This window comes from Castor canadensis, chromosome 3 (assembly GCF_047511655.1).
Source record: "Castor canadensis chromosome 3, mCasCan1.hap1v2, whole genome shotgun sequence".
Classification (NCBI taxonomy): domain Eukaryota; kingdom Metazoa; phylum Chordata; class Mammalia; order Rodentia; family Castoridae; genus Castor; species Castor canadensis.
Window position 1 is genome coordinate 85,209,803 of NC_133388.1, and position 25,580 is coordinate 85,235,382.

General features: G+C 39.9%; 1 protein-coding gene across 1 annotated transcript in view; it reads left to right on the plus strand.

Annotated features, from left to right (window-relative positions):
* Nucleotides 1-22,619, plus strand: part of LOC141410468 (dual specificity protein kinase TTK-like) — a 93,074-nt gene extending 70,455 nt beyond the window's left edge. The window contains exons 2-11 of the mRNA XM_074068295.1: nt 1,083-1,271; nt 13,674-13,896; nt 14,265-14,371; nt 15,845-15,952; nt 16,520-16,636; nt 16,769-16,841; nt 16,933-17,027; nt 20,124-20,230; nt 21,902-21,983; nt 22,342-22,619. Of these exons, the coding sequence (XP_073924396.1) occupies nt 1,118-1,271; nt 13,674-13,896; nt 14,265-14,371; nt 15,845-15,952; nt 16,520-16,636; nt 16,769-16,800 (741 nt within the window). The 5' untranslated portion in view covers nt 1,083-1,117 and the 3' untranslated portion in view covers nt 16,801-16,841; nt 16,933-17,027; nt 20,124-20,230; nt 21,902-21,983; nt 22,342-22,619. The remainder of the gene's footprint in view (nt 1-1,082; nt 1,272-13,673; nt 13,897-14,264; nt 14,372-15,844; nt 15,953-16,519; nt 16,637-16,768; nt 16,842-16,932; nt 17,028-20,123; nt 20,231-21,901; nt 21,984-22,341) is intronic.
* Nucleotides 22,620-25,580: the final 2,961 nt, after the last annotated feature.

Consider the following 25,580-nt stretch of genomic DNA (forward strand, 5'->3'; position numbering starts at 1 on the left):
TCTTCCTAAACCTTAATATATGATTTTTTTTAACTTCCCAAACAAATCTTGGCTACTAATTAATCACAGATATTTATACTAAAATGACAGAGTAGAGAAGGTTTGTTAAGTTGCTCTTGGTCCTTACAGAGGTAGGGTTCATATCCAGATTGACCTTGAACATGACAGACACAAGTAGAATTAAGACCATTAGGGAAGTACAACTTTCGGAAAACTAAATATAACATGGGAACTGTGTATGTGTGAGTTTGGTGGGGGGAGATTCATTGTGACTCAGCCACACACTGCTTTATTTTCTTAATTATTGGGCACCCACTGCCAGTTAACTACAGGAGGATAATACATGGGAACTGCTGGGTAACATTTCCAAAATACTAAGCATTAGTCAGATACTTTTTTGGAATTCCGTGTCTGCTTTGGGTGAAGGAAAATGTTGAGAATTTGGTGAGGTCCAGAGTCTGGCAACTAGATGCAGAGGAATGCTGGAAAATGAGGCTCATTGTAAGAGGGTGATAAATAAGAGTTCATTACTTAACTGATCAAAGACAGCTAAAGGAGGGGTAAATTAATGAACTTCTGCTGCTTATATAGTTATTATGTAGAAGATGATGCAGTTATTTCCACTATGAATGGAATTAGGGAAATGGATTTTATACTTGTGTTAAAGAAGATTTGAAAGAGGTGTAAAGAACTTCTTGACTTCAAGCATCATTGAACAGTGGAAAGACTCCTCAAATGGAAGTGAGAATTTGTGTTCTTACAAAAAGGAATGGGGCGGGTACAGCTTGCCAGTTAAAAGGAGGTACAATTGGGGTACAAGTTGACAAGGTTCCTAGATCCCATTTCATGCTGCTCGTTTCACCTTAGGTTTGACATTTTCAGGGAGTAAATACAGATTTCCTTTTCATTTGTAATTTTTCATAGCTACTAGAAATATGAAGACCTTGCCTTTTAAAGTTTCTATGATGTATTTCAAGCAAATAAGAGGTTAAACTGCATTTGACCTGCAAATGAAATTGCTGCTCACTCTTGTATGAGCTCTACAAATTGTCAGTTCCAAGTTTTCTTTTCTTTCTTTTTAGAAAATTCACTGTGTGCCCACCTCACTTGTTCTACAATGAGTGCGAAATCTGCCATCAGCAAGGAAATTTTTGCACCTCTTGATGAAAGAATGCTGGGAGCTGTCCAAGTCAAGAGGAGGACAAAGAAAAAGATTCCTTTTTTGGCAACTGGGGGTCAAGGCGAATATTTAACTTACATCTGTCTGTCAGGTAACGAAAACCAAATCTTACTATCATTAAAATAACTTCTGTTTTAAGATAGTTAATTCTGAGGTGTCTGTGAAGGTCATACTCATTTTGTAGATTGTTTCCTATTTTCTCTGTTGTCTTCCTATGATCCTTATTCACTAGTGGTCCCTCTATTTTTGAGGATTGCTTGTATTAAAAAGATAGTGTGGTTTAATTTTAATGTGTTTTTGTAGTTATTAAGAATTTTTGCAAAGGGCTTGACAGATACATTTCTTTGTTCATACTTTCCTTCTTAGGAAGTAGTCCAGCCTTTGGGGATTTTTGTTTTAGAATAGTTACTGGAATTTAGACAGTTGTCATTATTAGCAGCTTGAATTTCATTGACTTTTTTTCCTAGACCATTGCCAATAATTAGTAATAGCTTGTCTTGTGATAAATATTGATACCTTATGGAATGTAGGAAGGAAGATTCAGTTCACAATCAGTGCTTTGCCTGACAGACAGTGCCTTGTCAGGAATGAGCATCTGTTTTATTAAGCTTAGAGTTTTGTAGGATTATTATTTTTAGGAGATCTGTGGGATTTACTGTGGATTCATGCCAAGTTTTTTTTAGATAAAATTTGGATAAGTGTTTCATGGAGATATGGGTGCTGCTAATCTGAACACCTAGGGCATTTGTAATAGTTCTGATATTATTTCTTATAATGGGATGATGGAAGAATTAAGTTTGCTTTAATTCATCTTCTAAAAACCTTTCACTTGAGAATAAAACTTTATTTTTTGGGTATACTTTTAGATTTTAAAAATTAAGCCTGTTATCATTATTCACTTTAAGGTATAAATAACTTTTCATTAGACAGAACATGTAAATTTGTAAGACTTTATCTTAGATTAAAATGAAATAAGAATCTAGTATTTTGGTAAAAATGACTTTCCAGGTGAGAGAATTAGCCTTAGAAATATTGGTCTTTTTTTCCCAAATAAGAATTAGGTTAATAACATTTTATTATTGCTAGAAGATATTAGTGTGTCTTTCATGTTCTAAGCATATAATAGGAGCTCAGTTAATAACTTGAGATTAAGTGAAACAAAGAAGTAGCCTTTCCTAATACCTTCCTAGTGTTTTATTAATAAGCTTCAGATCTTTAAAACACTCATATTCTTAAGTTTAGATCCTAGAGTTTTGCTTGTACCAAGAGTGTATGAAGTGATGCCAATAAATTTTGTTTTGTGTTTAGGCTGAGCTGAACATTGATTGAGCTGAACATTGAACATAATGATTCTAATTTTATTAAGCTTTGCTCTCTCAATGTTTCTTTGAGATTTCCCATAGAAAGGTAGTTGAGGGAAGATGGATGGTTCAGAAGCCAGTTGAGTTTTGCCTAGTATAAACCTGTAACTAAAAGAGAACAGTTTTATTTGGAATGTAGGCCTGTGCTGTGTCTGCCTATTTCTGATCATAAACTCTGAGAGAGTGATAGAGATTCTGACAACCTCATCTCAGTGAAATAGCATAGCCATTTCCCCTGCCATAGAAGACAATGACCTGGGATTTATTGGAGAGCTGCATTTCCTTTACAAATTATCAAGACCTTCAGGTTTAAAGTCTGAAACTATAAGAATTGCTTTTTTTGTTGCATTCTAATAGAGGAAAAATCTCTTATTCTGAAAGTCTTTATCCTTTTCATGGTTTTGAATTTTGAGAGGATAAAAAAGTAGATCTAACATTTCAGCAGACAGTATAATGGAAATTTGGGGCAGGAAAACTCAGGCAACTTTGACACCTGTTTTTTGCAGTATGTTTTTTTTTCTTCTTGTAATCGACAAAGGAGTAGCCACCTTTATTTAGTAGCTTATATGAAGCTCAGTGGAATACCAGTTCTGATAAACTTATGCTTTAATTAAAGTTATTAGTCACATATGCATTTAGTACCTTTTAAAAATGAATCCATGATAAATTCTTTTTTTTAATTTATTTTACTTTTGAATTAGCATTCATTAAAAATACAAGGCTTTATTGTGGCAGTTCCATATATGTGTATAGTATACATTGAGCAAGCTCATCCTCTCCATTAAGTATCTTTTATGTGCTGAGTATCCTAGGTGATAAGGTCGCAGTTACAAGAAAAATTCAGCTGGGCCCACCGGCTCACTCCTGTAATCCTAGCTACTTGGAGGCAAAGATCCAGGAGGATTGCAGTACAAGGCCAGCCTGGGCAGAAAGTTCTTAAGACTCAATCTGAACCAATAAAATAATAGGCTCTGTGGTGTGCACCTGTCATCCCAGCTATGCAGGAAGCATAAATAGTAGACTCATAGTCCAGGCCAGGCTGGGCATAAACATGAGTCCCTATTTAAAAATAACGAAAACAAAAAGGGTCGGGGGCATGGCTCAAACACTAGAGCACCTCCTTAGCCTTGAGTTCAAACCTGAGTACAGTCAAGAGAAAAAAAAATTACAGACTACTTAGTCTTAGTTCAGTGAGGAAGAAGCAGTAGACATTAATGAGTTATTCTCTAAAATAAGCATAAAATTGTGTAAAGGCCAGAAAGGAAAAAGTGTAGATAAGCATATATGGGGAGAATTTGGACTGGTTGAAGAACCAAGAGGTTCTAGAAAAGCAGAGCCTCACTTGTTTTGAAGAGGACTGTGTGGGTGTGCAGTCATTGCAGGCAGAGGGATGGAATGGCAGCTTCATTAGCAGACCAAGCAGGATTTGAGGCTTCTCCTTTTCCCCTGTCAAGTCTAGGGATGACTTCTTTGTAGTTGACCACACACAGGAGTCTTTGAAGTGAAAGTTGAGCACTAGAAAGATGGTCTTTTTCCTGCTATTAGTGTGAATTGCCTATGCTTTCTGGGAGGCCAGCCCTTGAACTATTGTGGTTTGGTTGATGAAAACCAGCTATTTGTTTTGAACCAGCAAACTTTGTCCAAATTAAGGCAAGGTTCCACAAATAATTCTTAGCTACTCTTCAAACAGTATGAGCCATTAAAGAAAAAGAAAAAGGGGAGAGCATGACTTTAAAAGCTTGCCAAAGTATGCATCTAGGCCTGGGTTTGTTGTATATATCCAGTGTCTTTTACTAATAAGTTTCTTTGTGAGAATTTTTTCCAGTGTTTGGAATAATCTGAGAGGGAGATCTCTAGAGTAATAAAACCTGTTATATTCAAAGAGGTTATACAGAAATGCTCATAAGCTTTATACATAATAAAAATTTGGAAATAACTCAAATCTCCATGTACATGTCGAGTGGATGAACAAATGGTTTTATATCTATGTAGTGGAATGAGTACCTGACAATAAAAAGAAATGACTACACATACATGCAGCAACATGGGTAGATAGATAGATGCAAGCAACAGAACTGACTTGCTCAGTTCTAATTTCCTCCTATCACCTGCCACAGTGCTAGGTATAATTACAATAGTTGCTTATTGGAAGATGTTGTTTGTGTGGGGGGGGGTATGGCTTACTGCACACCTGATTGTAGTGTAGACTTAATTAATATAGAACTGTTAATGAATTCAAAGAGTAAGGTCACCACCACCCACAACAATCAATCAGTTGTCATCTCCATGATAATTTTGAGTCTATAAAATTAAACCAGAAACATGCTGAGTTAAAATTAGTTTATTAGAATGCAGTTGCCTACTGAATGTTCTGTAATTTCTTGTTTACAGTCTCATTTTCTTGATCCTGTTCTAATTTGGTGTGTGTAATAGATGATGTTAGTTTTTACATTTATGTTCATAAATCAATCGCAATCTCTTCTTGGCTGCTACTCACCATCCCCACAGAAGAAACATGTGGAGACTGTAACTTTTGTGATGAGTACATTCTTTTACATATCCTGTTGGAACAGAGAACCTTGGTCTCTTTTAAATGGCTTTAAATTTATAGAGAGAGCAAAATTGTCTCTTTTTAAAAAAGATTTGAATACTGTTTGATGAAGTAATTTATGTAAATGGGTTCTATGGAAAGTAATCACAGATTAGGAGTGTAGAACCTAGCAATCCTGTCCTTTTTCTCAGTAGTTGTTAACCATAGATATTTCTTGGAATAACCTTGAAATGTTTTCCAAATTCAGATGATCTGGCTCCTTATATGTTGTACTAATGTGCACTAGGTAGCTTGGGGAAGCAAATCTGTATATTTTTCCCCCCAGTACTGGGGCTTGAACTCAGGGTCTACATCTTGAGCCACTCCACCAGCCCTATTTTTATGAGGGGTTTTTTGAGGTAGGGTCTTGCTGAACTATTTGCCAGGGCTGTCTTCGAACCGTGATCCTTCTGATCTCTGCCTCCTGAGTAGCTAGGATCACAGGTGTGAGCCACCGGCGCCCAGCACAAATCTGTATTTTGAAAGTGTTAAATGTGCAAGATTCTGAAACTAAGGTTGAGAAGTTAGTTTCACTATTTTAGGGAGTTATATTCTGGATTGTCCACTGGAATATTTGACATGATATACTTTTGGTACTCAATTTTAGAAGTTTCTTGAACTTAAACAAATCTTCTTGTTTTCTGACCTTTATTAAACATCTGGATTTATTCAATTGAAAAGTTCAGGGTAGTTTGTTGAGATTCATTTGGCTCTGAAGTTCCAGGATTCTGGACCCACTTTGTAGCTTCATATAAAAATTCCTACATATTCCATACATATCATATAGAGAGGAATTCAAGTTGTTTTGTTTTGTTTTTGCGTTACTGGGGCTTGAACTCAGGGCCTACACCTTGAGCCACTCCTCCAGCCCTTTTTTTTGTGAAGGGTTTTTTTGAGATAGGGTCTCATGAAACTATTTGCCTGGGCTGGCTTTGAACCACGATCCTTCTGATCTCTGCCTCCTAAATAGCTAGGATCACAGGCGTGAGAATTCAAGTTTTTAATATCAGAATGGACACTTAAACATTTATGAGGATTTGAGAAAATTCTTTATAGGTTTTTATTGGAATATAGGGTAGCCAAATTTTATTGTAAGTGATCTGGCATATAACAGAATTCCTTTTATCTGCTTTCTAATTCAGACTATCTCATCTCATCTCAGAGTCTGTAATTATTAGAAGAGGGAGAAGGGAAGAATACAAGAGAGGAGGAATTAGGACTTGTTAGAAATGATTTATTATCAGTAGTGGGTGGACTTTCTAAGAGTTTTTAATCCTGAAAAAGAAAAAGAAATTCACACTGAAATCGAAGGTGTACAAAGGTATTAGCAGTGAAGAAAAAAAGCAAAACAACTACAGTTATGATACATATTTATTGTTTTTATTATACAAGCAGTAAATGTTGCTAGAAATAGGAAATTTTTAGAAAAATATGTAGAAAAAAATAAGCATTCATCTTATATGTATTTTATTGTTTATTTTAATTCCAGTTAAACCCCACAGCACCTCTAACAACTAGGTAGTATGTTTTTCATTTCACAGATAAAGGAACGAATATTTACCAGAGGTCATGACCTCCTGGAGTCACAAATTTGGAAGTGGCAGAACTAAAAAGCACCCAGTCCCCGATCCCATAAACACATTCATATTGCTGCAGCACTGCATTTCCTCTGGCTCAACTCAGCAGGGGCTGTGGTATTTGAAGGGAAGATTCCTCTCTAACTCCTGACAACTGTGGCATTTTCAGCCTCCACACTGTCTTCCTATATAATTTCTCAGGTTCTCCTACAGTTGGAATATTTGTGAGGATGAGCATCATATCTCTTTAATATAGAGATTTGGTAAAATTAAGTAACTCAAGAAAGCAATTCTTGAGTTATTCCTGATGTCTTATTTCTATGAGTTTTCCTATAGCCTGTTTAATTTTACAAAAATGCAATAGTCTGTGTTGCACTGTTTATGGAAAACTTCATCCTTCTGTGATATGTACATAGAGACATTTGATTAAAATATATAACAACAGTAATTATTGATTACTTAGAGTTAAAAGAAGAGATTTACTTCTGATGCAGTAGATTTGGCCAGCAAGGGTCACTTACAAAGGACCTTTGGATAGCACCTGCCATGCACTCATCACACGCTTCAGTGCTCAGTATGGTTGGGGTGGCACCAGCTCACCTTTGGATTGGTGACACTAGTATTGGCAAACTGGCATTTGCTGAGTTCCTCTATCAGATATAGATAGATAGATAGATAGATAGATAGACACATATATGCTCATTTAATCCTTACAGCAGTGCCCAGAGGTAGCAAACAGTACTGTTCTCATTAATTACCTTACCCAAGATCATCAGTTGTAACAAAACAAGTATTTGAACCCACGTCATTTGATTCCATAGCAGCTGTGCTGTGCTGTCCAAGTCCTATAGGCATGAGAGAAAACTTCTCAAACCAAACATCTGTCCTTACCTTAATCTCATGAAGCTGCACTGATAATCATGTCTCCATAATACTTTGGTCTCCTGTAGCTTTAAGTTTTGTTTGGGTGATGACAGTCTTGTACACTGTTAAGTCTGCATATTCACTTTAAAGCAACAGAGGCCAATAGGAGAAGGGGACCAGGAACTAGAGAAAAGGTTAGATCAAAAAGAATTAACCTAGAAGGTAACACACACGCACATGAAATCAATGCAAGTCAACTCCCTGTATACCTATCCTTATCTCAACTAGCAAAAACCCTTGGTCCTTCCTATTATTGCTTATACTGTTTCTTCAACAAAATTAGAGATAAGGGCAAAATAGTTTCTCCCGGGTATCGAGGGGGTGGGGGGCAGAGGGAGGGGGCGAGGAAGGTAAGGGAGGGGGTGGGGGAGGGGGGAGAAATGAACCAAGTATTGCATGCACATATGAATAATAAATAAATAAATAAGTCTGCATATTTGAAGATACTTAGTAGATGCATATGAGTCTTAGAAAACTAACTCCCCAGGGAAATTCGGTATCTCCTGATGGGAACCTGGCCATGTATGGACTTGTTTTGCTCAGTTGTGTAATAGAAAAGTAGATCCCTTGAAGTTTCTTAGCATTTCCTTATGGTTCTGCATCTCTTCCTGGGAAAAGTGGTGGTAATAATATTTATCTTTTCTAAAGCCTTATAAATAAGAGTATCCAACTGTAGAAATCTAAGCATCTAACTTGCATCACCTCTCGTAATCCTCACAGCAGTCCCTGTGGTTATTTCTATTGTACAGATGAAATAGCCAAGGCTTACAGTTGGTTAAGTGTACTGCCCAGAGTTGGGTGACTCAGAAGGACAGAGCTGAGACGCATATCTGGGTTCATCTGACTCCAAAGTATATACACATTTCAGTATTCTTTTCCAGGATAGAGCTATGTCTGAGGAACTCTCCCATTCCCTGAAAACAATGTGACAACATTCCATGAGTAGAGTGCTTAAATCTCTGAGGATTTAGAGGAGGTGCTGGCAGCCACTTGAGGTATTATAGTGGTTTAGCACACTGACAGAGTCTTCTTTCTCGCCCACCTAGAGGTTTCTTTTTCCATTCTCTCATGTATGCATTCCAGGACTAAAACCAGATGGAAACAAGGGAAAGCTCTTGACAGAGGCTGGTGCCAAAACATTTCATTTAAAAAGGAAACTCCATCTGTGCACTCTCCCACCACACAGCCCACTGTTTGGAACAGGAGTTTCGCAGCTGACTCACTCATATTCGTTTTGATTCATTTTGACTCATTGCAAAGGTAGAGCAAGGAGTGGTGAGGGGGACTGCAAACCTAAGCAACATTCCTTCTAGACTGGCTGGTGAGGCACTGAGTACCTGGTGGATGTCCTAAACAACAGCCAAACTGTGCTGTTGTAAGATTGTTAGGGTGTTTGCTGAGCTTATGCTTTTAGAAGTTAGCACACATTGCTATGCACTGACATTTTGACATCATTGGCTTTCACTTACTGTTAAGTTTTAGTCAGAAAGAGGCACTTAGAGAAACAAGGAGCCTCCAGTGCGCTCTGTATTCTTCCACCTCTGCTATTGCAGGACACAGGCTTGGACATAAGACTGACTTATATTAAGATACTGACTCCTGGTTCTATCACAACTTTGAGGCTCAGTTTTCTCCTCTCTAAAGTGGGAATAATATCTGTATTCCAAGGGGATTTTGAAGAGTAACTGAGCTATACATGTGTTTGTATAATGCCTGATTCATAGAAGGTACTCAGCTTTGAAGCGATGTTATTACCACTGGTTCTTGCCATACAAAGATAATTCATCTGCAGCGTTTTAAAAAATGTGTTAATTTGAGTTTGTGACAAACGTGTGTGGCCCCTCTCATGTGTACATCATATGATAGCCTGCATTTGGTCTTGTGGGTTTTCTCTGGCCTCCTTACTGCTTTCGCCTTTCCCTTTCAAGTTTGCTTCCTTTCCCTTCTGTGACCCACCCCTGACAGGACTCTGACAGCCATTCTGACCCCTGCTTTCTAAATTAGGCTTCTCTTACTCTCTTTGCCCCAAGATTATTTTTCCCCAAAAGTAGATTAGTAGGTGGTGGTGTGCTTCTGTGGTATTTCAGAGAGTCTGGGTGGAAAACATCTAATCCCATGGGTATCTGTTGCTACGTGCATGGGCACTCAAGTCCATTGTATTTGGGTCTCTTTATCCCAGCACCATGGGGAGTGAGAACTGGTTTAGTCAATCAGGTTCCTGTCCCTGAAATGAGAGATGTTATTTTCCTACACCTATCTTTACTGGATCAAAAGAAAAATTAAAACAAAATAAAACAAAATATTCTCTGAGGTCAGTCAGGTGCACTGTTAAGCAAGCAGCAGAAGTGGGAGAGCCCTGTGGACCCAGCTTTTCAGCACAGCTCAGGTTCTTGTTTTTGTTTCCCTAACTCTTTCCTGTTACTCTTCCTGTGTGTGTGTGTGTGTATGTTAGAGAATGAGTGAGGCAAAGACAGAATATGAATGAGTGATATTTCTGTCCCCAATAGTCATGTTAAACCTTATGTGGAGTTTTCCAGAAGAAACTATAAATAACCACAATCACAGTGAAGTTGCCAGGTCTTCAGGACCATAGAGACTAGATGACCGGTGAGTTACTGTGGCCTCCCACGTCCTCTTCATAACAGCTCTTTACTTCGCTAGGTTTTATTTGTCAGCTGCCTATTTATTTGGCCTTTAGAGAGTAGTGGCAGTGTGGTACATACCTCCCTAGTCCCAGGGCGCTGGCCACAGTCCTCCTCTGGAACAAATGCAGTCCAGGGTACATCCCATCTTCTGCGGAGTAGTCCTAGCCCCAAAAAGGAGAAGGCCTGAGCTCTGGACTCACTTTCTAGGTGTGAGCACAGGGCCAGGAGCTCACACGTTCACTCTGGGTCATAGCAGCTGGTGCTTGGATTGGCTTTACAGAAATTTGCTATTATTCACACTAAGCTGCTGCTTCATGGCCTTTTAATTCCCCTGGTGTTCATCAGATTATCAAGCAAGAGGTTTTATTCTACCTGATGGCCCACTTATCAAGAAGAAAATGATTTCCCCGATGTATTCAGACTTTTAGAATCATCTACAACAAGCAATTTATAAATGCTTCCGTTGTGGCCCATAGTAGGAAGCTGTTATCTCAAAATTTTGAAGTACCTGAGTGTTTCTCTTAAAGAGTTCATACGATGGGGATAACTGATCACTTAATGGGCACCAAAGACATCCAAACCTCCCCAAATGTTCTTTTCTCACAATAATAAGTTCCGTTCTATATTTACTTAAAGAGGGCTTTGCAGGGAAAATGGGAACTATTTTTGTGTTTTAGTTGTAAGCCCTCTGAGAATACCAATACTCGCTCTCACCCACCTGCTCAGTGCAAAGCATCTTCATTGGCCACACATGGATCGTAGGTGGCTTAGTTCGTAGACCTCACGCAAGATCGCGTCTGACGTTTGTGTCAGTTTAACAAAGTCCACGGCTCTGAGAAGCCCACGGGCTTGGCAAGTGAATCTGAGATGGCACACTTATCCTTCGTCCTGAGCCCTTGAGAGTCAGGCTTCTGTTTTCATAAAGGAAGCATTGGAATTGAGAGCGTCTCGCCTGTATTTTTCTCACTCTACAGTGCATATAAATAGCGGTTACATAGGCTTTTACCTCTGGTCAGAATCGTTTCTCTCTTGTGGCTAGGTCAAGAGTTAACCGTACTTTTTTTGTTTTGTTTTGTTTGCTAATTTCTGGCAGAACTGGGATTTGAACTCAGGGCCTTGCACTTACTAGGCAGGTGCTCCACCACTTGATCCATGCCCACATCCCTTTTTGCTTTAGTTATTTTTTGAACAGAGTTTTGCATTTTTGCCTGGGGCTGACCTCAGACCGCAATCCTCCTACCCACAGCATCTGGTATGGATGGAATTACAGCTGCATGCCACCACACCTGGCTTATTGGTTGAGATGGGATCTTGCTAATGTTTTTGCCTGGGTTGGCCTTAAACTGCTGTCCTCCTGATCTCTGCCACTTGAGTAGCTGGGAATATAGGCATGAGCCACCATGCCTGGTTATATACCTTTTTAAATCTGAGAAGTGGAGGAACATGTAACTTGTTTAAAGGAAATGTCTACACTGCTAGAGAGTGATAGAATGTACTAGTCTCTCAGTCCTCTATAGTGGACCAAAATGAGCTTATAAAACCTGTGTCTGCCAGAATCCCTTAAAAGTAAAATTTTCTATTGCATTTTGTGTATTTAACAACCAGTTAGCAATCCCCACAACATTAAACATTGTTCTACACCGAGCTCTCTCTGATACATATGTGATGCTTTCGACCTGTAGGGTTATGCCGTTATCTGGTTTCCAACACTTTTCAGGGATACATAAGTGTACTGTGAGTGATTGTGTCTGTGCTTGCAGAGAAAGGGGAGGAAGATATGTGTCTGACCTATATTCAGCCCTAATGCTCCTCAGCTTTCTGTTCAGTTCAGTTGTGAATTCATTAGACGTTTTCTGTTGTATTGTTAGTTGAGATTTGGGGGAAGTGGTAAAAAGCAGTCAGATATATGAATTATTTTTTTTCTTGGAAAAAAGAGTCATTTCATGTTCTGTGAAATGATTCACAGTTGACATTTTATCAGACCTACCATCTGAGCATTCCGAACAACTAGGGTGAAGGAAAATAACTTCTTAGGAATCTTGCTTTACAACTCTAGATTTTTATGTCTGAAAGAATTTGTAGTCATTCTCAAAGGTAATGCCAGTCCTTACATAAGAAATGAGGCCCCCAGGGATTGAGTGGCTGGCCCAATCTCACAGTTAAGAAAAAACTGTGTTTTTATCTTTTTGTCAATTTGATTTTTGACTGTGGCTGAAGAGAGATTAGATGAGGAAGAGATGGATTGGTGGCTAAGGTGAGTTTTCAGATTTCATCTCTCTGCCATTCCTTCCCAGATCAGAATGCAAGAGCAGTTTGTACCACTTGCTGTTGGGAAGAGCCTCTTGGTTGCCAGTCAAGAAGCTGTGTCTCTTCTAAGGTTTAGTTATTATAAGGGCATGGGTTCAGCCATGCAGGCCAAGTGTGTAGGCCTACCCCTCTTCTCTTTTACTTCCTCCCAGACTTGGGGACCCATAATGTGGAATGTACCCGGGGGGGGGGTGTTATGTAGGGGAAAAGACCAAATGCCATTTTCTCTAAATGTGTGTGCTCCCTTGAGCTAAGGAAAGAAAAGATTACATTTCAATTGAAAATTTTAAATATATTTTAATAATTTATATTGATTTTATATGTGCTTTATAATCACCATAATACATTAGGACATTAGGCTTTGTATATAATTTACAATATACGCACATATTGGAAGTTAGTATTCAAATTTTTTATTGAAGGAATACTTGGAGACCCACTAGCTTGAGTCCAGAAAGGTGGAAGTCTTTAATACTTTATTAACATTTTTTGGCCAGAGGACTGTAATCAACTTGATAATCTCTGACTTTAAAAGTAGTTGCTCAAAATAGTGAGCAGATGACATCCCTGTGGACTCACTCCCAACCCCACTCTCTCCTCCCACCCTGCCCCCGACTTCTGTGGCTTTCTGAAAGGTGGAGAACCAGTTGCTATGTATACCATGTCTTGACCCAGGCAAGGTACCGGTCACAGTGCTTGGCACTCACTAGTTGGAAATGCTGGCTCTCATTTCAGGGGTTGTCTGCTCTCCTTTGGGAGCCTGAAATCTGGTTGATACAGTTACTTGTTTCAGTTCTAATATTAGGTTTGACTTGGACAGCATGTAGTGGTTTTGTAAGTAAATTTGAGGTATACTGAAAGAATGTTGACTGGGTAAGGCTGTGTAAAGAAAGTTAGGACCAGAGCAAGAAGTTTTTGAGTTTTTCATGAAATAAATGATAGATGGAGGATTTTCTAGTATGAATTGTTACTGTCTTAAAAATTATTACTGATATTATAACTGTTTAACTATAACTTGAAGGAAAAAATGCAGTTTGGAATTGTTTTATGTTTATCTCTGTTGTGATATATTTTGTTGTCCTTATTCAGCTAACTCAGGAACTGCTAACCAAATTATGATGATGGCGAACAACCCAGAGGACTGGTTGAATTTCTTGCTTAAGTTAGAGAAAAATAGTGTCCCCCTGAATGATGCTCTTTTAAATAAATTAATTGGTCGTTATAGTCAAGCAATCGAAACACTTCCTCCAGATAAATATGGCCAAAATGAGAGTTTTGCTCGAATTCAAGTGAGATTTGCTGAATTAAAAGCGTAAGTATTAGCATTTTAACTTCGCTTGACTATGTTATATAATATGTAACTATATCGTAAAGAGGGAAAACAAAAGCATATCAAATTAATATTTTTTGGCCAAATACTTTTGCCTTTAGTGTAAATTAGTTTACATGAAAAGGGACTAGTGTAAACTGTTTTCTACGTACATATTTCAAAAAGACCTACAAATTTTAGACTCTGCCTAAAAAGATTTTTTAAAAATAACTTGTTTTATTTTATACACAGGAGAAATCAAATTCCATGTCTTTTGGAAAATAAAGTGAAGCACTACCAAATTTAGGTAGCTATGTCTTTTTTTGAAAAAAAACCAAAAAGTGTGGACTGACTCTGAGTTTTTATTACAGTATGCAAGAGCCCGATGATGCACGTGACTACTTTCAAATGGCCAGAGCCAACTGCAAAAAGTGTGCTTTTGTGCATATATCTTTTGCACAATTTGAACTGTCTCAAGGTAATCGAAAGGTGTCAAATGCACATTTGAAGTAAAAGAGCATCCTAAACTAACACGTCCTAATATCAAATCATATTCGAAGTGGAAATTTAAGGCAAAAGTTGATCAGATGAGAAAATGGAGGTGCTACTTAAACATAAAAACAATATTCATTATAGTAGCTCTTTTAATTAATGAACATCAGCATGAACATAGTGTTTGTGCTATAAGAGTCAGGATACATCTAAAGAAGAGTTGCTTCTTCACTGAGTATCGTAAAATGAAAGACACATAACTTTTAGAATTTAAACTGTTGTTTCATAGCAGTGAAATGTACATCTTTGGAATACATAAAGTGAGTTAGCTATAAAAAAGAAATTTTAAGCCACTGCAATGTGGCAGTAGCCTTAAGGTCAAAATTATGATTATTTTGAACAGACTTGATAGGCTCTCAGGAAATAGGCAACATCCCTGAAATCTTCTGCTCAGTCTGGTGTGTGTGTGTGTGTTTTGTAGAGGTGGAGGGTATTCCATAGTTTTTATTAGATTTTCAAAGGGAGTCTTAAAATACCAAACTCTCAAATTACTAGTTCTTATCTAAGTTGTTCATTTGCTGTCTAAAAATTCTTTATTATGTGAACTTTTGCTGCTGTTCTCAATAAATGTGTGGATTTAACCACTATCAAATATGTTCATGTTCTTTAAAATTTGTAAACCTTGTAAACTGACAGAAACTAGAAATAGAAGTCATCTCTTAATCGTCTTTTTTACCCTGAGTGCCAGTGTGTGGCATTATAGCTCATGGGTCCTGTAATTGTTGATAACACTCCATATTTGCATGATGTGTACATTTAAAATTTATAAATCAAGTACAAAGGATAAATTTTGCATTTCAAAGAAAATTTGTTTGGCAGTCTGTCGTCAGAAAGGTAATTATCGTTCAGTCATTTTGTATTTAGGGAATGGAATAGCTAAGTCTGACAGCTAAAGTTGATCACTTTTTTTTTTTTTTTAAACACAAATCCTTTTAGCCAAAGATGTCAACCTTGCCTTGATGACTAAATGTTTCTGTGAATGATATTTCTTACAGTGTGTTCTAAGAGACTGTTGCTCTTAGGACTACTTTAATATCTAGAATTGCCTGTTTCTAACTGCTGTAATTAGATTTTGCTTTTTCTTTTGTATTGCTCTGTTAAACTTCTGTTGCTTCTGAAAGTGAACAATTTATAAATGAATACAAAATGGTAAATTGCATATTACACAATGAAACTCTTTGAATACGTAGTGTTATCAGAAGAGAGTTGATTATATGCATGAGAAATGAGACATTGCTTATTTGCCTATGAAATCTTATGCATAAGTCTTGGGACAATTATCTTTGCTTAAGTGTTCTAAATTTTTTCTTAGGCTCTGATGAAATAAATACGTATTTGGAGTTTGGGCTGAAGAGTGCTTTATAAAATGACAATTATCCTTTTTTGCTTCTTCATAAAGCTGTAGAAAGTGGAGCAGTACCGTTAGAAATGCTGGAAATTGCCATATGTAATTTAAACCTACAAAAGAAGCAGCTGTTTTCAGAGGAGGAAAAGAAGGGTTTATCAGGTAACTATTAACGTGTGCTAATATTTTTCCACGGTAGATAGTACTGCAGAAAGGATTCAGAATAACTTTTTGTAGGACTAATATTTACATGGAATACTCAAAATCTGTTTAGTTGCAAATGGAAATGAGATAAGACTATTAGAAGTAAAAAGATCTTACCTACCTTGTTGATACTTATCTTTTGTGCCTAATCAAAATTTCATTGGTAACATTAAAAACAACTCAGTCAAAGCAAGAGAATGGCTTTGTGCTTATAGAAACAGAGTGTGCTGTTTATCCCAGGGAGACAATTATATAAAGAGAATTGAAGAGGTAATTAGAATTGCCTGATAACATCTTCATGTCTTCTTACAGGAGGGCAATTATTTATTATAAATTGATTTTTAAAATTTTCTTATGTGTAAGATTACTTTTTCTTTTTGATGGAAGTGGGGTTTGAACTCAGGGCTTTGCACTTGCAAAGCATGCGCTCTTATGGCTTGAGCCACACCTCCAGCCCTGTAAGATTACTTTTTGTGTACTTTTTATGTCCTTACAAATTTAACCACAGTTTTGAAATTTTTACAGCATCTACAATGTTTACTGCTCAAGACTCATTCTCCAGTTCAGTTGGACATTTACCAAAAGTAAGGACATGGGTTGTGATTCCAGAGGACAGGCTACCAAAGCCAGGTTTTTGTATGGGTAAGAAAACTCATCATTTATGTAAGTATGTCTACATAAGAGTTTTTTTGTAAGTGTAACCATGTTTAGCAGTAAATGGAAATACACATGAATATTATTCTTTGAAAAACTGGGTACTTTCTTTTTGTTTAGAGAGAACATACCACCACAAGATGCCGAAATAAGTCATCGAAATCCCCTGAAACAAACTAACAAAACTAAACGGGTGAGTCACTTTCAGTCTGCTTTGATGAAGGTGGTGGTAGTGAAGTCTTTGCATTTCCCAGTTGATTACTCAGTCTTTCAAATCATTTCAGTCGTGCCCATTTGGAAGAGTCCCAGTTAACCTGCTAAATAGCCCAGATTGTCATGTGAAGACAGATGGTTCTGCTGTGCCAACTTTTACAAAAAGGTATGGTTGAGTTTTAATTTTTAAATTTGTGTATATTTAAAGATTGATGGCAGAATGGTTTTAAACTCTTTTTCACTGAGTAACAGTAATTATGATTAAAGTTTTTGGTATTTTTGTTCTTTTTGTTCCAGACTGGCCTGGAACTCACTATCTTCCTGCCTCCAATTCCCAAAGGTTGGGATTATAGGTGTGCACTACCATACCGGGCTGAAGTTACTGAGTTCCTAAATGCTCTCAGGAACAAAAAAATGAATAGAGAAAGTGACTTTTCAGGTTTTTCACTCATTAAAAATATTTATTAAAAAATTAGGAACATGTTAGAGTGAAGCTTAAAAGGCTGTCAACATCCTTGGAGTTAAAACTCCTGATGTTTGGGTATTTCTTCCTATGGGTCACCTCTTGGATAAGATTCTCTTCCTAGTGCATTTGAGAGTCTCCACAGCAGGGTGGAAGGTAAGGGGGAAGAATAGCTATCAGTGGGAAAAAAGGATGAATTCAATCATTTACTTTAGAGTTACGGACTTTAAGAAATGGGAGAGGGATTGGGGTGTACCTCTGATAGAGTGTGTACTTAACATGTGCAAGGTCCTGGGTTCAATCCCCAGCACCAAAAACAGCAACAGATGAGTTAATTAGCTGCTGGGGAAGATGGTGCATGCCTCCACAACCCCAGGTAATAGGGAGGCGGAGCCCTTTGAATCTAGCTAGTTAGGGCCAGCCTGGGCAACATAGCAAGACTCCATGTCTTTAAAAAGAGAAAAAGCAAGGCTAGGTAGTGAAACATTGTTCCTCACATACAATATATTTCCCCTCAATTTGGGTGCTTATTCCCTTATAAGAAATAAGAATATGCCAGGCTTGGTGTCTCATGCCTGTAATCCCAGTACTTGGGAGTCTGAGGTAGGATGATCGTGAGTTTGAGGCCAGCCTGGGCTACATAGTGAGACCCTATATTAAAAAGCCAAAAAAGAAAAAAAGAAATGGGGTATAGTTCAGCTAAAGAAGAGAGTTTTTCTTACTTGTTCTTATTTCTAATTATGCGTATATCAATCATTTCACAAATACACCTGAGAAGCACAGCTTATTTTTAACTTGTATCTTCAATAATTAGTCCTGTTATATTTAAAACTTGAATAAATACTAATATTAAAGGGGCATTTTGTTTATGTGTATGTGTGTGTTGGTGTATGAGTGTGTACAATTGTGTGTTTTGTTTTGTCTGTGTAAGTGTGTGTGTGTGTGTGTCCTTGTGAATGTGGGTGTGTGTGAGTGTGTGTATGTACATATGTGTGAGTGTGTGAGGATGAGGGAGTCCTTGTGTTTCGGAGTGTGTATGGGTGTGTGTGTGTGTGTGTTGGCATCTATGTGTGTTGTTTGTATATGTGTATGTTTGTGAGTGTGTTTGTGTGTGAGTCTATTTTTGAGTATGAGTGAGTATGAATGAGTGTGTGAGTGAGTGTGAGAGTGGGTGCATATGTGATTTTGTTTGTGTGTGAGTGTAAGTGTTGGAGTGTATGTGTGTGGTAGTGTAAGTGTTGTGAATGTGTGTATGTGTGAGTGTATGTGTGTGAGGGTGTGCATGTGTAGGTGAATATATGTGTGAGAACGTGAACTTGTTTTTGTGTGAGGGTGTATGAGTCTGAGTGTGTGAAGGTGTGTGTATCTGTGTGTGTGAGTCAATGTGTGTATGTGTGTTTGCATGTAGGTGTGTATGTGTGAGTGTTTATGTGTGGGTTAGTGTGAGAGTGAGTGACTTAGTCTCTGTCAGTGTATTTGTATGTTAGTATGTTGGTAGTGTGTGACTGTCACTCAAGCCACTTGGGAGGTCTTCGGGAGAGGGCAGGGTGGAGAGAGGTGTTTCCTCAGCACCCTTCAGGGGTGGGGACTGTGTCTCTTATACCTGGGTCTTTGAGTTTTGACGGCTGTGTGAGAGGCAGGAGTTCCCAGAAGCTGCATGGGGCCCAGCGTGGGGCAGGCCCTGCTTCCCAGAGGGTCCTGATTATCCTGCTGGAGACCAGCAGCTTCAAGAAAGGAGGTTGAAGTAGGACTCCTTTGTCCTCTTACTGGCTTTGGCTCCCCCACTAAACTGTCTGTGGGAACCTAGCTCAGTGTTTCTGTCTTGTTCTTTTTCCTATCTGAAGTCTTATGTTTTCTTACTTCAAGAAAATAGTTTCACCAAAGTCTTCAGCTATCCTGCTCTATAGAAGAAAACATCCCTTTGATGCCCCAAGATGAAAAAAATATATTAAAATTATTTTCTAACCAAGTCTTGAGACAGGCCCTCCCCCACCAGCCTCAGAAACTTAGCATCAGAGTAGACGTGGAGATAGCAGAAGATAAGCATGTTTTCTGATAGAACCTAAGAGTATCTGCGTTAGCTCTACTCTGGAGCTATTTCAGACTTTAGAAGAGGTGGCCCATGAATGCAGAACCAGAGAAACTGGCAGACACTGACGCCTCCCACTCAGAACCCCAGGCTTCAGACGAACTAAAAGTCAGGCGGATGGAGTTCACATCACTATATCTAGATCTTTCTCCACAACATGTCATGCATGCTTTCTAAACGTACTTCCAGGGGTGCTGATGGACTTACCACAAGAGGTAAAAGGGGTACCTATTTCACAAACAGGGACTTTTTTGTTTTGAGGTAGAGTCTTACTGTGTTGTCCAGACTCAACTAGTCCTCCTGCCTTAGCTGGAGTAGGTATATACCACCACATCTGGCCCAAATAGGTGATATTAAAAGAGTAACTCTGCTGGGCTCCAGTGGTTTACACCTGTAACCCTAGCTACTCAGTAGGCAAAGATCCTGAGGATTGTGGTTCAATGCCAGCCCTGGGCAAATAGTTCACAAGACACTATTTTGGAAAAAAAACTCTCACAGAAAAGGGCTCATGGAGTGGCTCAAGCAGGAAGAACACCTACCTAGCAAGTGTGAGGTCCTGAGTTCAAACCCCAGTACTGCCAAAAAAAAGAGTAACTGTCCAGATCCCCAGCCTCTGTGTTCTCTTTCCTCAAAAAAGCTTTACTGTGAAGTTGTCATGCCGGATCTCCTTCCCATTTTATCAGCTCACATAGAACTTGTATTACTTCCAGGGTGCCAAACTAAGAGGGAATTTATAAAACTGAGCCTCATCTGATCAAGGGTCCATGGACTATCCATTCGCCTCAGTAGGAAACATTTCCAATACAGTCATCAAAATGTAAGCGATTGTCCTAATCATATATTTAGTACTACTAATAATTATGGAAATTTGATGTAAAATAAAAAATTAACTTGTAGGGCTTTATGATCACAGGAATTTTTTTTTTGGTAGTACTGGGGTTTGATCTCAGGGTCTACGCTTTGAATCACTCCACCAACCCTTTTTTGTAATGGAGTTTTTCAAGATAGGGTCTCGCAAATTATTTGTCTGGGCTGACATCAAACCATGATCCTTCTGATCTCTGCCTGCTGAGTAGCTAGGATTACAACTTGAGCCACCAGCACCCATTCACAGGAAATTCCCCGCCCTCCCCCCCCCCCCCAGGTGCTGGGGTTTGAACTCAGTGCTTTGTGCTTGCTAAGCAGGCGCTCTACCACTTAAGTTATACCTCCAGCCCAGGAAAATTTTTTTTCATTATTGTACTGGAAGTACATTGCAACATTTACAAAAGTACTGACAAGTTATCATAGTTGAATTCACCCCCTCCTTCATCTTTCCTCCCGGGAAGTTTTTTAAAATGAATTTTATTTATTATTTTGGTAGAACTGGGGTTTTAACTCAGGACTTTGCACTTGAAAAGCAGATGCCCTGTCACTTGAGCTACACCTCCATTCTTTAATTTTGAATTACATCCTTTTATTACAAAGTGTGATACATGATCAATGAAAAAACCTTGGGTTGGGAGGCACAGCTCAAGTGGTAGAGCGCCTGCTTAGCAAGTGCAAGGGCCTGAGTTAAACCCCATCATAAACACAAACAGTGCCCCATTTGATATGATGCCTGACATATTCATCTAGTTTGCACAACCACCAGTTCGCACAGCTGTCTTCAACCAAACTAGCCCCTTAGAGCCCCTCCTCCATCCAGACAGGAGTTGGAGCTTGGGCAAGCTGCTGGCTTCATAGCACTGGAAAGGACATCCCAGCTAATAGGCTTTCCAGGGCCTGAGGTGGACACAATGTTGTAGACACTCACCTTGCTGCTCAGAACCCAGGGAGAACAACCAGACCACTTTGGTGATAAGACACAGATTTGTTTTAATGACTTCCAAGGTTTAGTTTTATCTTCATGGCCTGTGATTTTTCTATGGAGTAAAATCATGCTAGAATTTAGGTAGCGGTAGAGGGACTTTGACCAAACTGAGGCAGGCGACTCAAGCAGGCTGTGGACAAGAATAGTCTTGAACAGCAGGCCTAACCCTGAGCTATGAATTAGAACGTGGCTGGAGCTGAGGACACAGAGCTAACAGGAAAGGGCCCAGGCTGCTGTCAGAACACACTTCCACACACCCAAGGCCAGGACCCTGCTGACGTGGCAGCACGCCATCCTGGCCCCTGACTGCCCCCCACCTCTCTCCGTGGCTTGCCAGCTGCCATCAGGCCTCTGCCCTGTATCTGCCACACCTGTCACTGTCTGTTCTTGTCCGCAGAGTGTTGGGGGTATCAGCCCCTCCTCTGCTGCCCAGCAGAGCAGGCAGTTAGTGGGGAGGGGAGGGAACATGGAGCGGGGGCGGTGGTGGGGGCTAGGCCCAAATCCAGGCACTGCTGGGTTGCCTGGTCAAGGTGCTGCTCTGGGTGGCCTCTGCCTTGCTGTATTTTGGAAGTGAACAGGCTGCCCGCCTCCTGGGCAGCCCCTGCTTACGGCGCCTCTACCATGCCTGGTTGGCAGCTGTGGTCATCTTCGGATCCCTTCTGCAGTTCCATGTCAACTCTCGGACTATCTTCGCTAGCCACGGCAACTTCTTCAACATGTGAGTTCACTCAAAGCCCTGGGAGCAGGCTCCCTGCACTCTGAGAGCCCAGCTCCCTTCTTCGGGCTTCTGTTCTCCTGCCAGTCGGAACACTAAAAATAGGCTAGGTGGTTGAGAAGGTCAGGGGAGGGGGAGGGGAACAGAGCCTGGGGGTACGGGGCAAGTCAGGAATAGGGCTGAAGAGGAAATGTGGGCCCTAGAAGGCCAAGTTTAGGCATGAGATGGACTAGTTTAAATGACTGGGGCTGTCAAGGGTGTGGGAAGGAGAAGCGCTGCTGATGTGCAGAACTGGACAGAGTAATCCAGGGTGGAGGATGGGTTGGGGGTCTTAGCAGCCTTTCCTCTTCTCTGCCCACAGAAAGTTTGTGAATTCCGCATGGGGCTGGACCTGCACCTTCCTGGGGGGCTTTGTGTTGCTGGTGGTGTTCCTGGCTACACGGCGCGTGGCAGTGACCGCCAGACACCTGAGCCGACTGGTGGTGGGGGCAGCTTGTGGCGAGGGGCCGGCCAGGCCTTCTTCCTCATTGAGGACCTGACTGGTTCTTGCTTTGAGCCTCTACCCCAGGGCCTGCTGCTCCATGAGCTGCCTGACCGCCGCAGCTGTCTGGCTGCTGGCCACCAGTGGCGGGGCTACACAGTCTCCTCCCACACCTTCCTGCTCACCTTCTGCTGCCTGCTCATGGCCGAAGAAGCAGCAGTGTTCGCCAAGTACCTGGCCCATGGGCTGCCGGCTGGCACACCCCTGCGCCTTGTCTTCCTGCTCAATGTGCTGCTGCTGGGCCTCTGGAACTTCTTGCTGCTCTGTACTGTCGTCTGTTTCCACCAGTACACTCACAAGGTGGTGGGTGCTGCAGTGGGCACCTTTGCTTGGTTCCTCACCTATGGCAGCTGGTATCATCAGCCCTGGTCACCAGGGAGCCCAGGTCATGGGCTCTTCCCCCACCCCCACTCCAGCCGCAAGCATAACTGAAAGAAATAAAGGCACATCAGGCCTGGCTCTGGCTCCTGTCATCATTTATTTGGGGCCTGGAAAGAGTGGGTAGGGTAAGAATAAGGTCTAGTGCCGGGCCACAGTGGTTCACCTCTGTAATCCTACCTACTCAGGAGGCAGAGACCAGGAGGACTGTGGTTTGAAGCCAGCCTAGGCAAATAGTTCTCCAGACCTTATTGAAAAAAAAACCATCACAAAAATAGAAGTGGTAGAGTGGCTCAAGGTGAAGGCCTTGAGCTCAAACATCAGTACTGCAAAAAAAAAAAAAAAAAGAAAAATGAAAAATGATGTTGCTGGCATTCCTTAGCTATCCCTGATGTCATCAACTTTGTCCTTTTTTTACATGATCTCTGTCTCCCCTGCTGTTCCCCTCCTTTCAGTCTCCTGGTCTGCAGACGTCTAGCAATCTGGGACTGTTATATCAAAGAATGGTGCTACTAAGGCAGATAACAGTGCCCTTTGTTATATATATATATATATTCTATGAAATATATTCATAGAATTCTATGAAAATAGAAGAATGAGGTGGGTCATGCCTGTAATTCTAGCTACTCAGGAGGAGAGGTCAGGAGGATTGTGGTTCAAAGCCACAAGCCAAAGTTTTATATATATATATATATTTTTTTTTTTTTGAGGTACTGGGGATTATACCCAGGGCCTGGTATGTGCTAGACAAGTGATCTGCGCTGAGCTATGCCCCCAGCCCTTGCTTTTTTAAAAAAACTTATCAGTATATAATATTTGTACAGGGGGATACATTGTAATATTTACATCTGTGGTTGCAATATATCTTAGTTAGATTACCGCCTCCATGTTTCTCCCTCTTTCCTCCTCCCCCATTCTTAGAGAACAATTTCAACAGGTTTCATCCTTCTATTTGTGTGTGGGGGTGGGGGTGGTGGTACTGGGGGGTTGAATTCAGGTCCTACAAACTACATCTTGAGCCACTCAACCAGCCCTTTTTTGTGAAGGGTTTTTTTCAAAATTGGGTCTCGTGAACTATTTCCCCAGGCTGGCTTTGAACCACAATCCTGATCTCTGCCTCCTGAGTAGCTAGAATTACAGGCATGACCCACCGGTGCCTGCTCATTCTTCTATTTTCATAGTTCTTTTGTTTTTATTTTGTTTTTGAGACAGGATCTCACTGCTACCTTTACCTGGGCTGGCCTTAAACTTGAGATCCTTACGCCTCCTCTTCCTGAGTAGGTGAGATTACAGACAAGCACTACCATACTCAGCTTATTTTTCTTGCTCTACTGAATCTCTCCTCTGCCTTCCTCAGAGGCCTGCCTACCTGGGCACCCCACACAGGAACCCTTTTCTACCTCAGTCTTCCTCATAGCAGGTGTGTGTACTCCTTAACAGATACTTACTGAGCTAAGCGTAGTTCCATGTAATGTGAATAAGACAGACATGGTTTCTGCTGTTAGGAGGCAACTGAGAAACACAAGTAGTAATAGCAAACATGTGCACTGTGCTTTCTCTCTTCCAGGCACTGTTCTACATGTCTATAAATTCCTCCTATAAATTAACATTCAGTCCTTACCACACATGAGGTAAGGACTATTCTATTCTGCATCTATTCTTTGATAGATGCAGAAATCAAGTCTGGGTGTTCTGTAATTAGGAACTTCTTTACTTGCTACCAGGATTACCGATACGCTTTTTGACTTTTAGAAACTCTACTCTCTTCCTCCACAGATGGATGAAAACGTCTTCAAGTACACATAGATGTACACACTTCTGGGTATGCAAAGAAAAATAAAGATGCCTTTGACGAGAAATGCCTCTTCTGGATAGACCCTTCATAATGAGAAAGAAGCTTCCTGTGCAGTAGGGTCATTTCCTGAGAAAGTCCAACCCACATCCTTGTAGATTTTATAACGAACATTTGCTTAAAGTCTCTTCTACGGTCTTGTCTCTTCCGTCCTCTTCTTGACCATTTGCTGTTGCATAGTTATTAGGTGTGCATTTTCTAAGATGAAATACTGGAAAATAAATAAATCAGCTACTTCTCAATTCAAAGTGCTTCTTTGGGTATGTTACATAATTTTACATGGTGCGTGGAGAATTTAACTCATTGTGAATTATTGCTTCATCTAATACTGTGGTTCTTACATGCTTCACACACTTTACACTTTTTATTTTGTATGTTTCTGTATTTCCTTCTCATCTGGCTTTTCCTACCTGGATTATGTTATTTTTCTTTTGTTTTCTCCAGAGGTTTGGATGATATGTGTGTCCCATTTATAATTCTGCCATTTTAAATAGAAAACATAAAGAGTATTTCCAGAATTATCAGAGCATGAGCTGATATTTCAGTGCCTTTTCTATTTAGTCCACCCTTACTCCACATAATTTTTACTACCTGCGCACTTATCCTGTTAATGATTTTCTTTCACGCGTAAAGAGTGACTTAATTCCAAGTTATTGAATCTTTTGCTCTGTACAATACATTGTTGTCATTTTTAAATTGTACATACTTTTTCAATGACTGAGATCAGTGGTGAAAGGCAAATATATGCTACATTTAATAATGCCTTTCCATTTTCTTGCAGCATCTCAACCCCTTTGCAAAGCAGAGCATTTTACAGAGAAGTAACTAA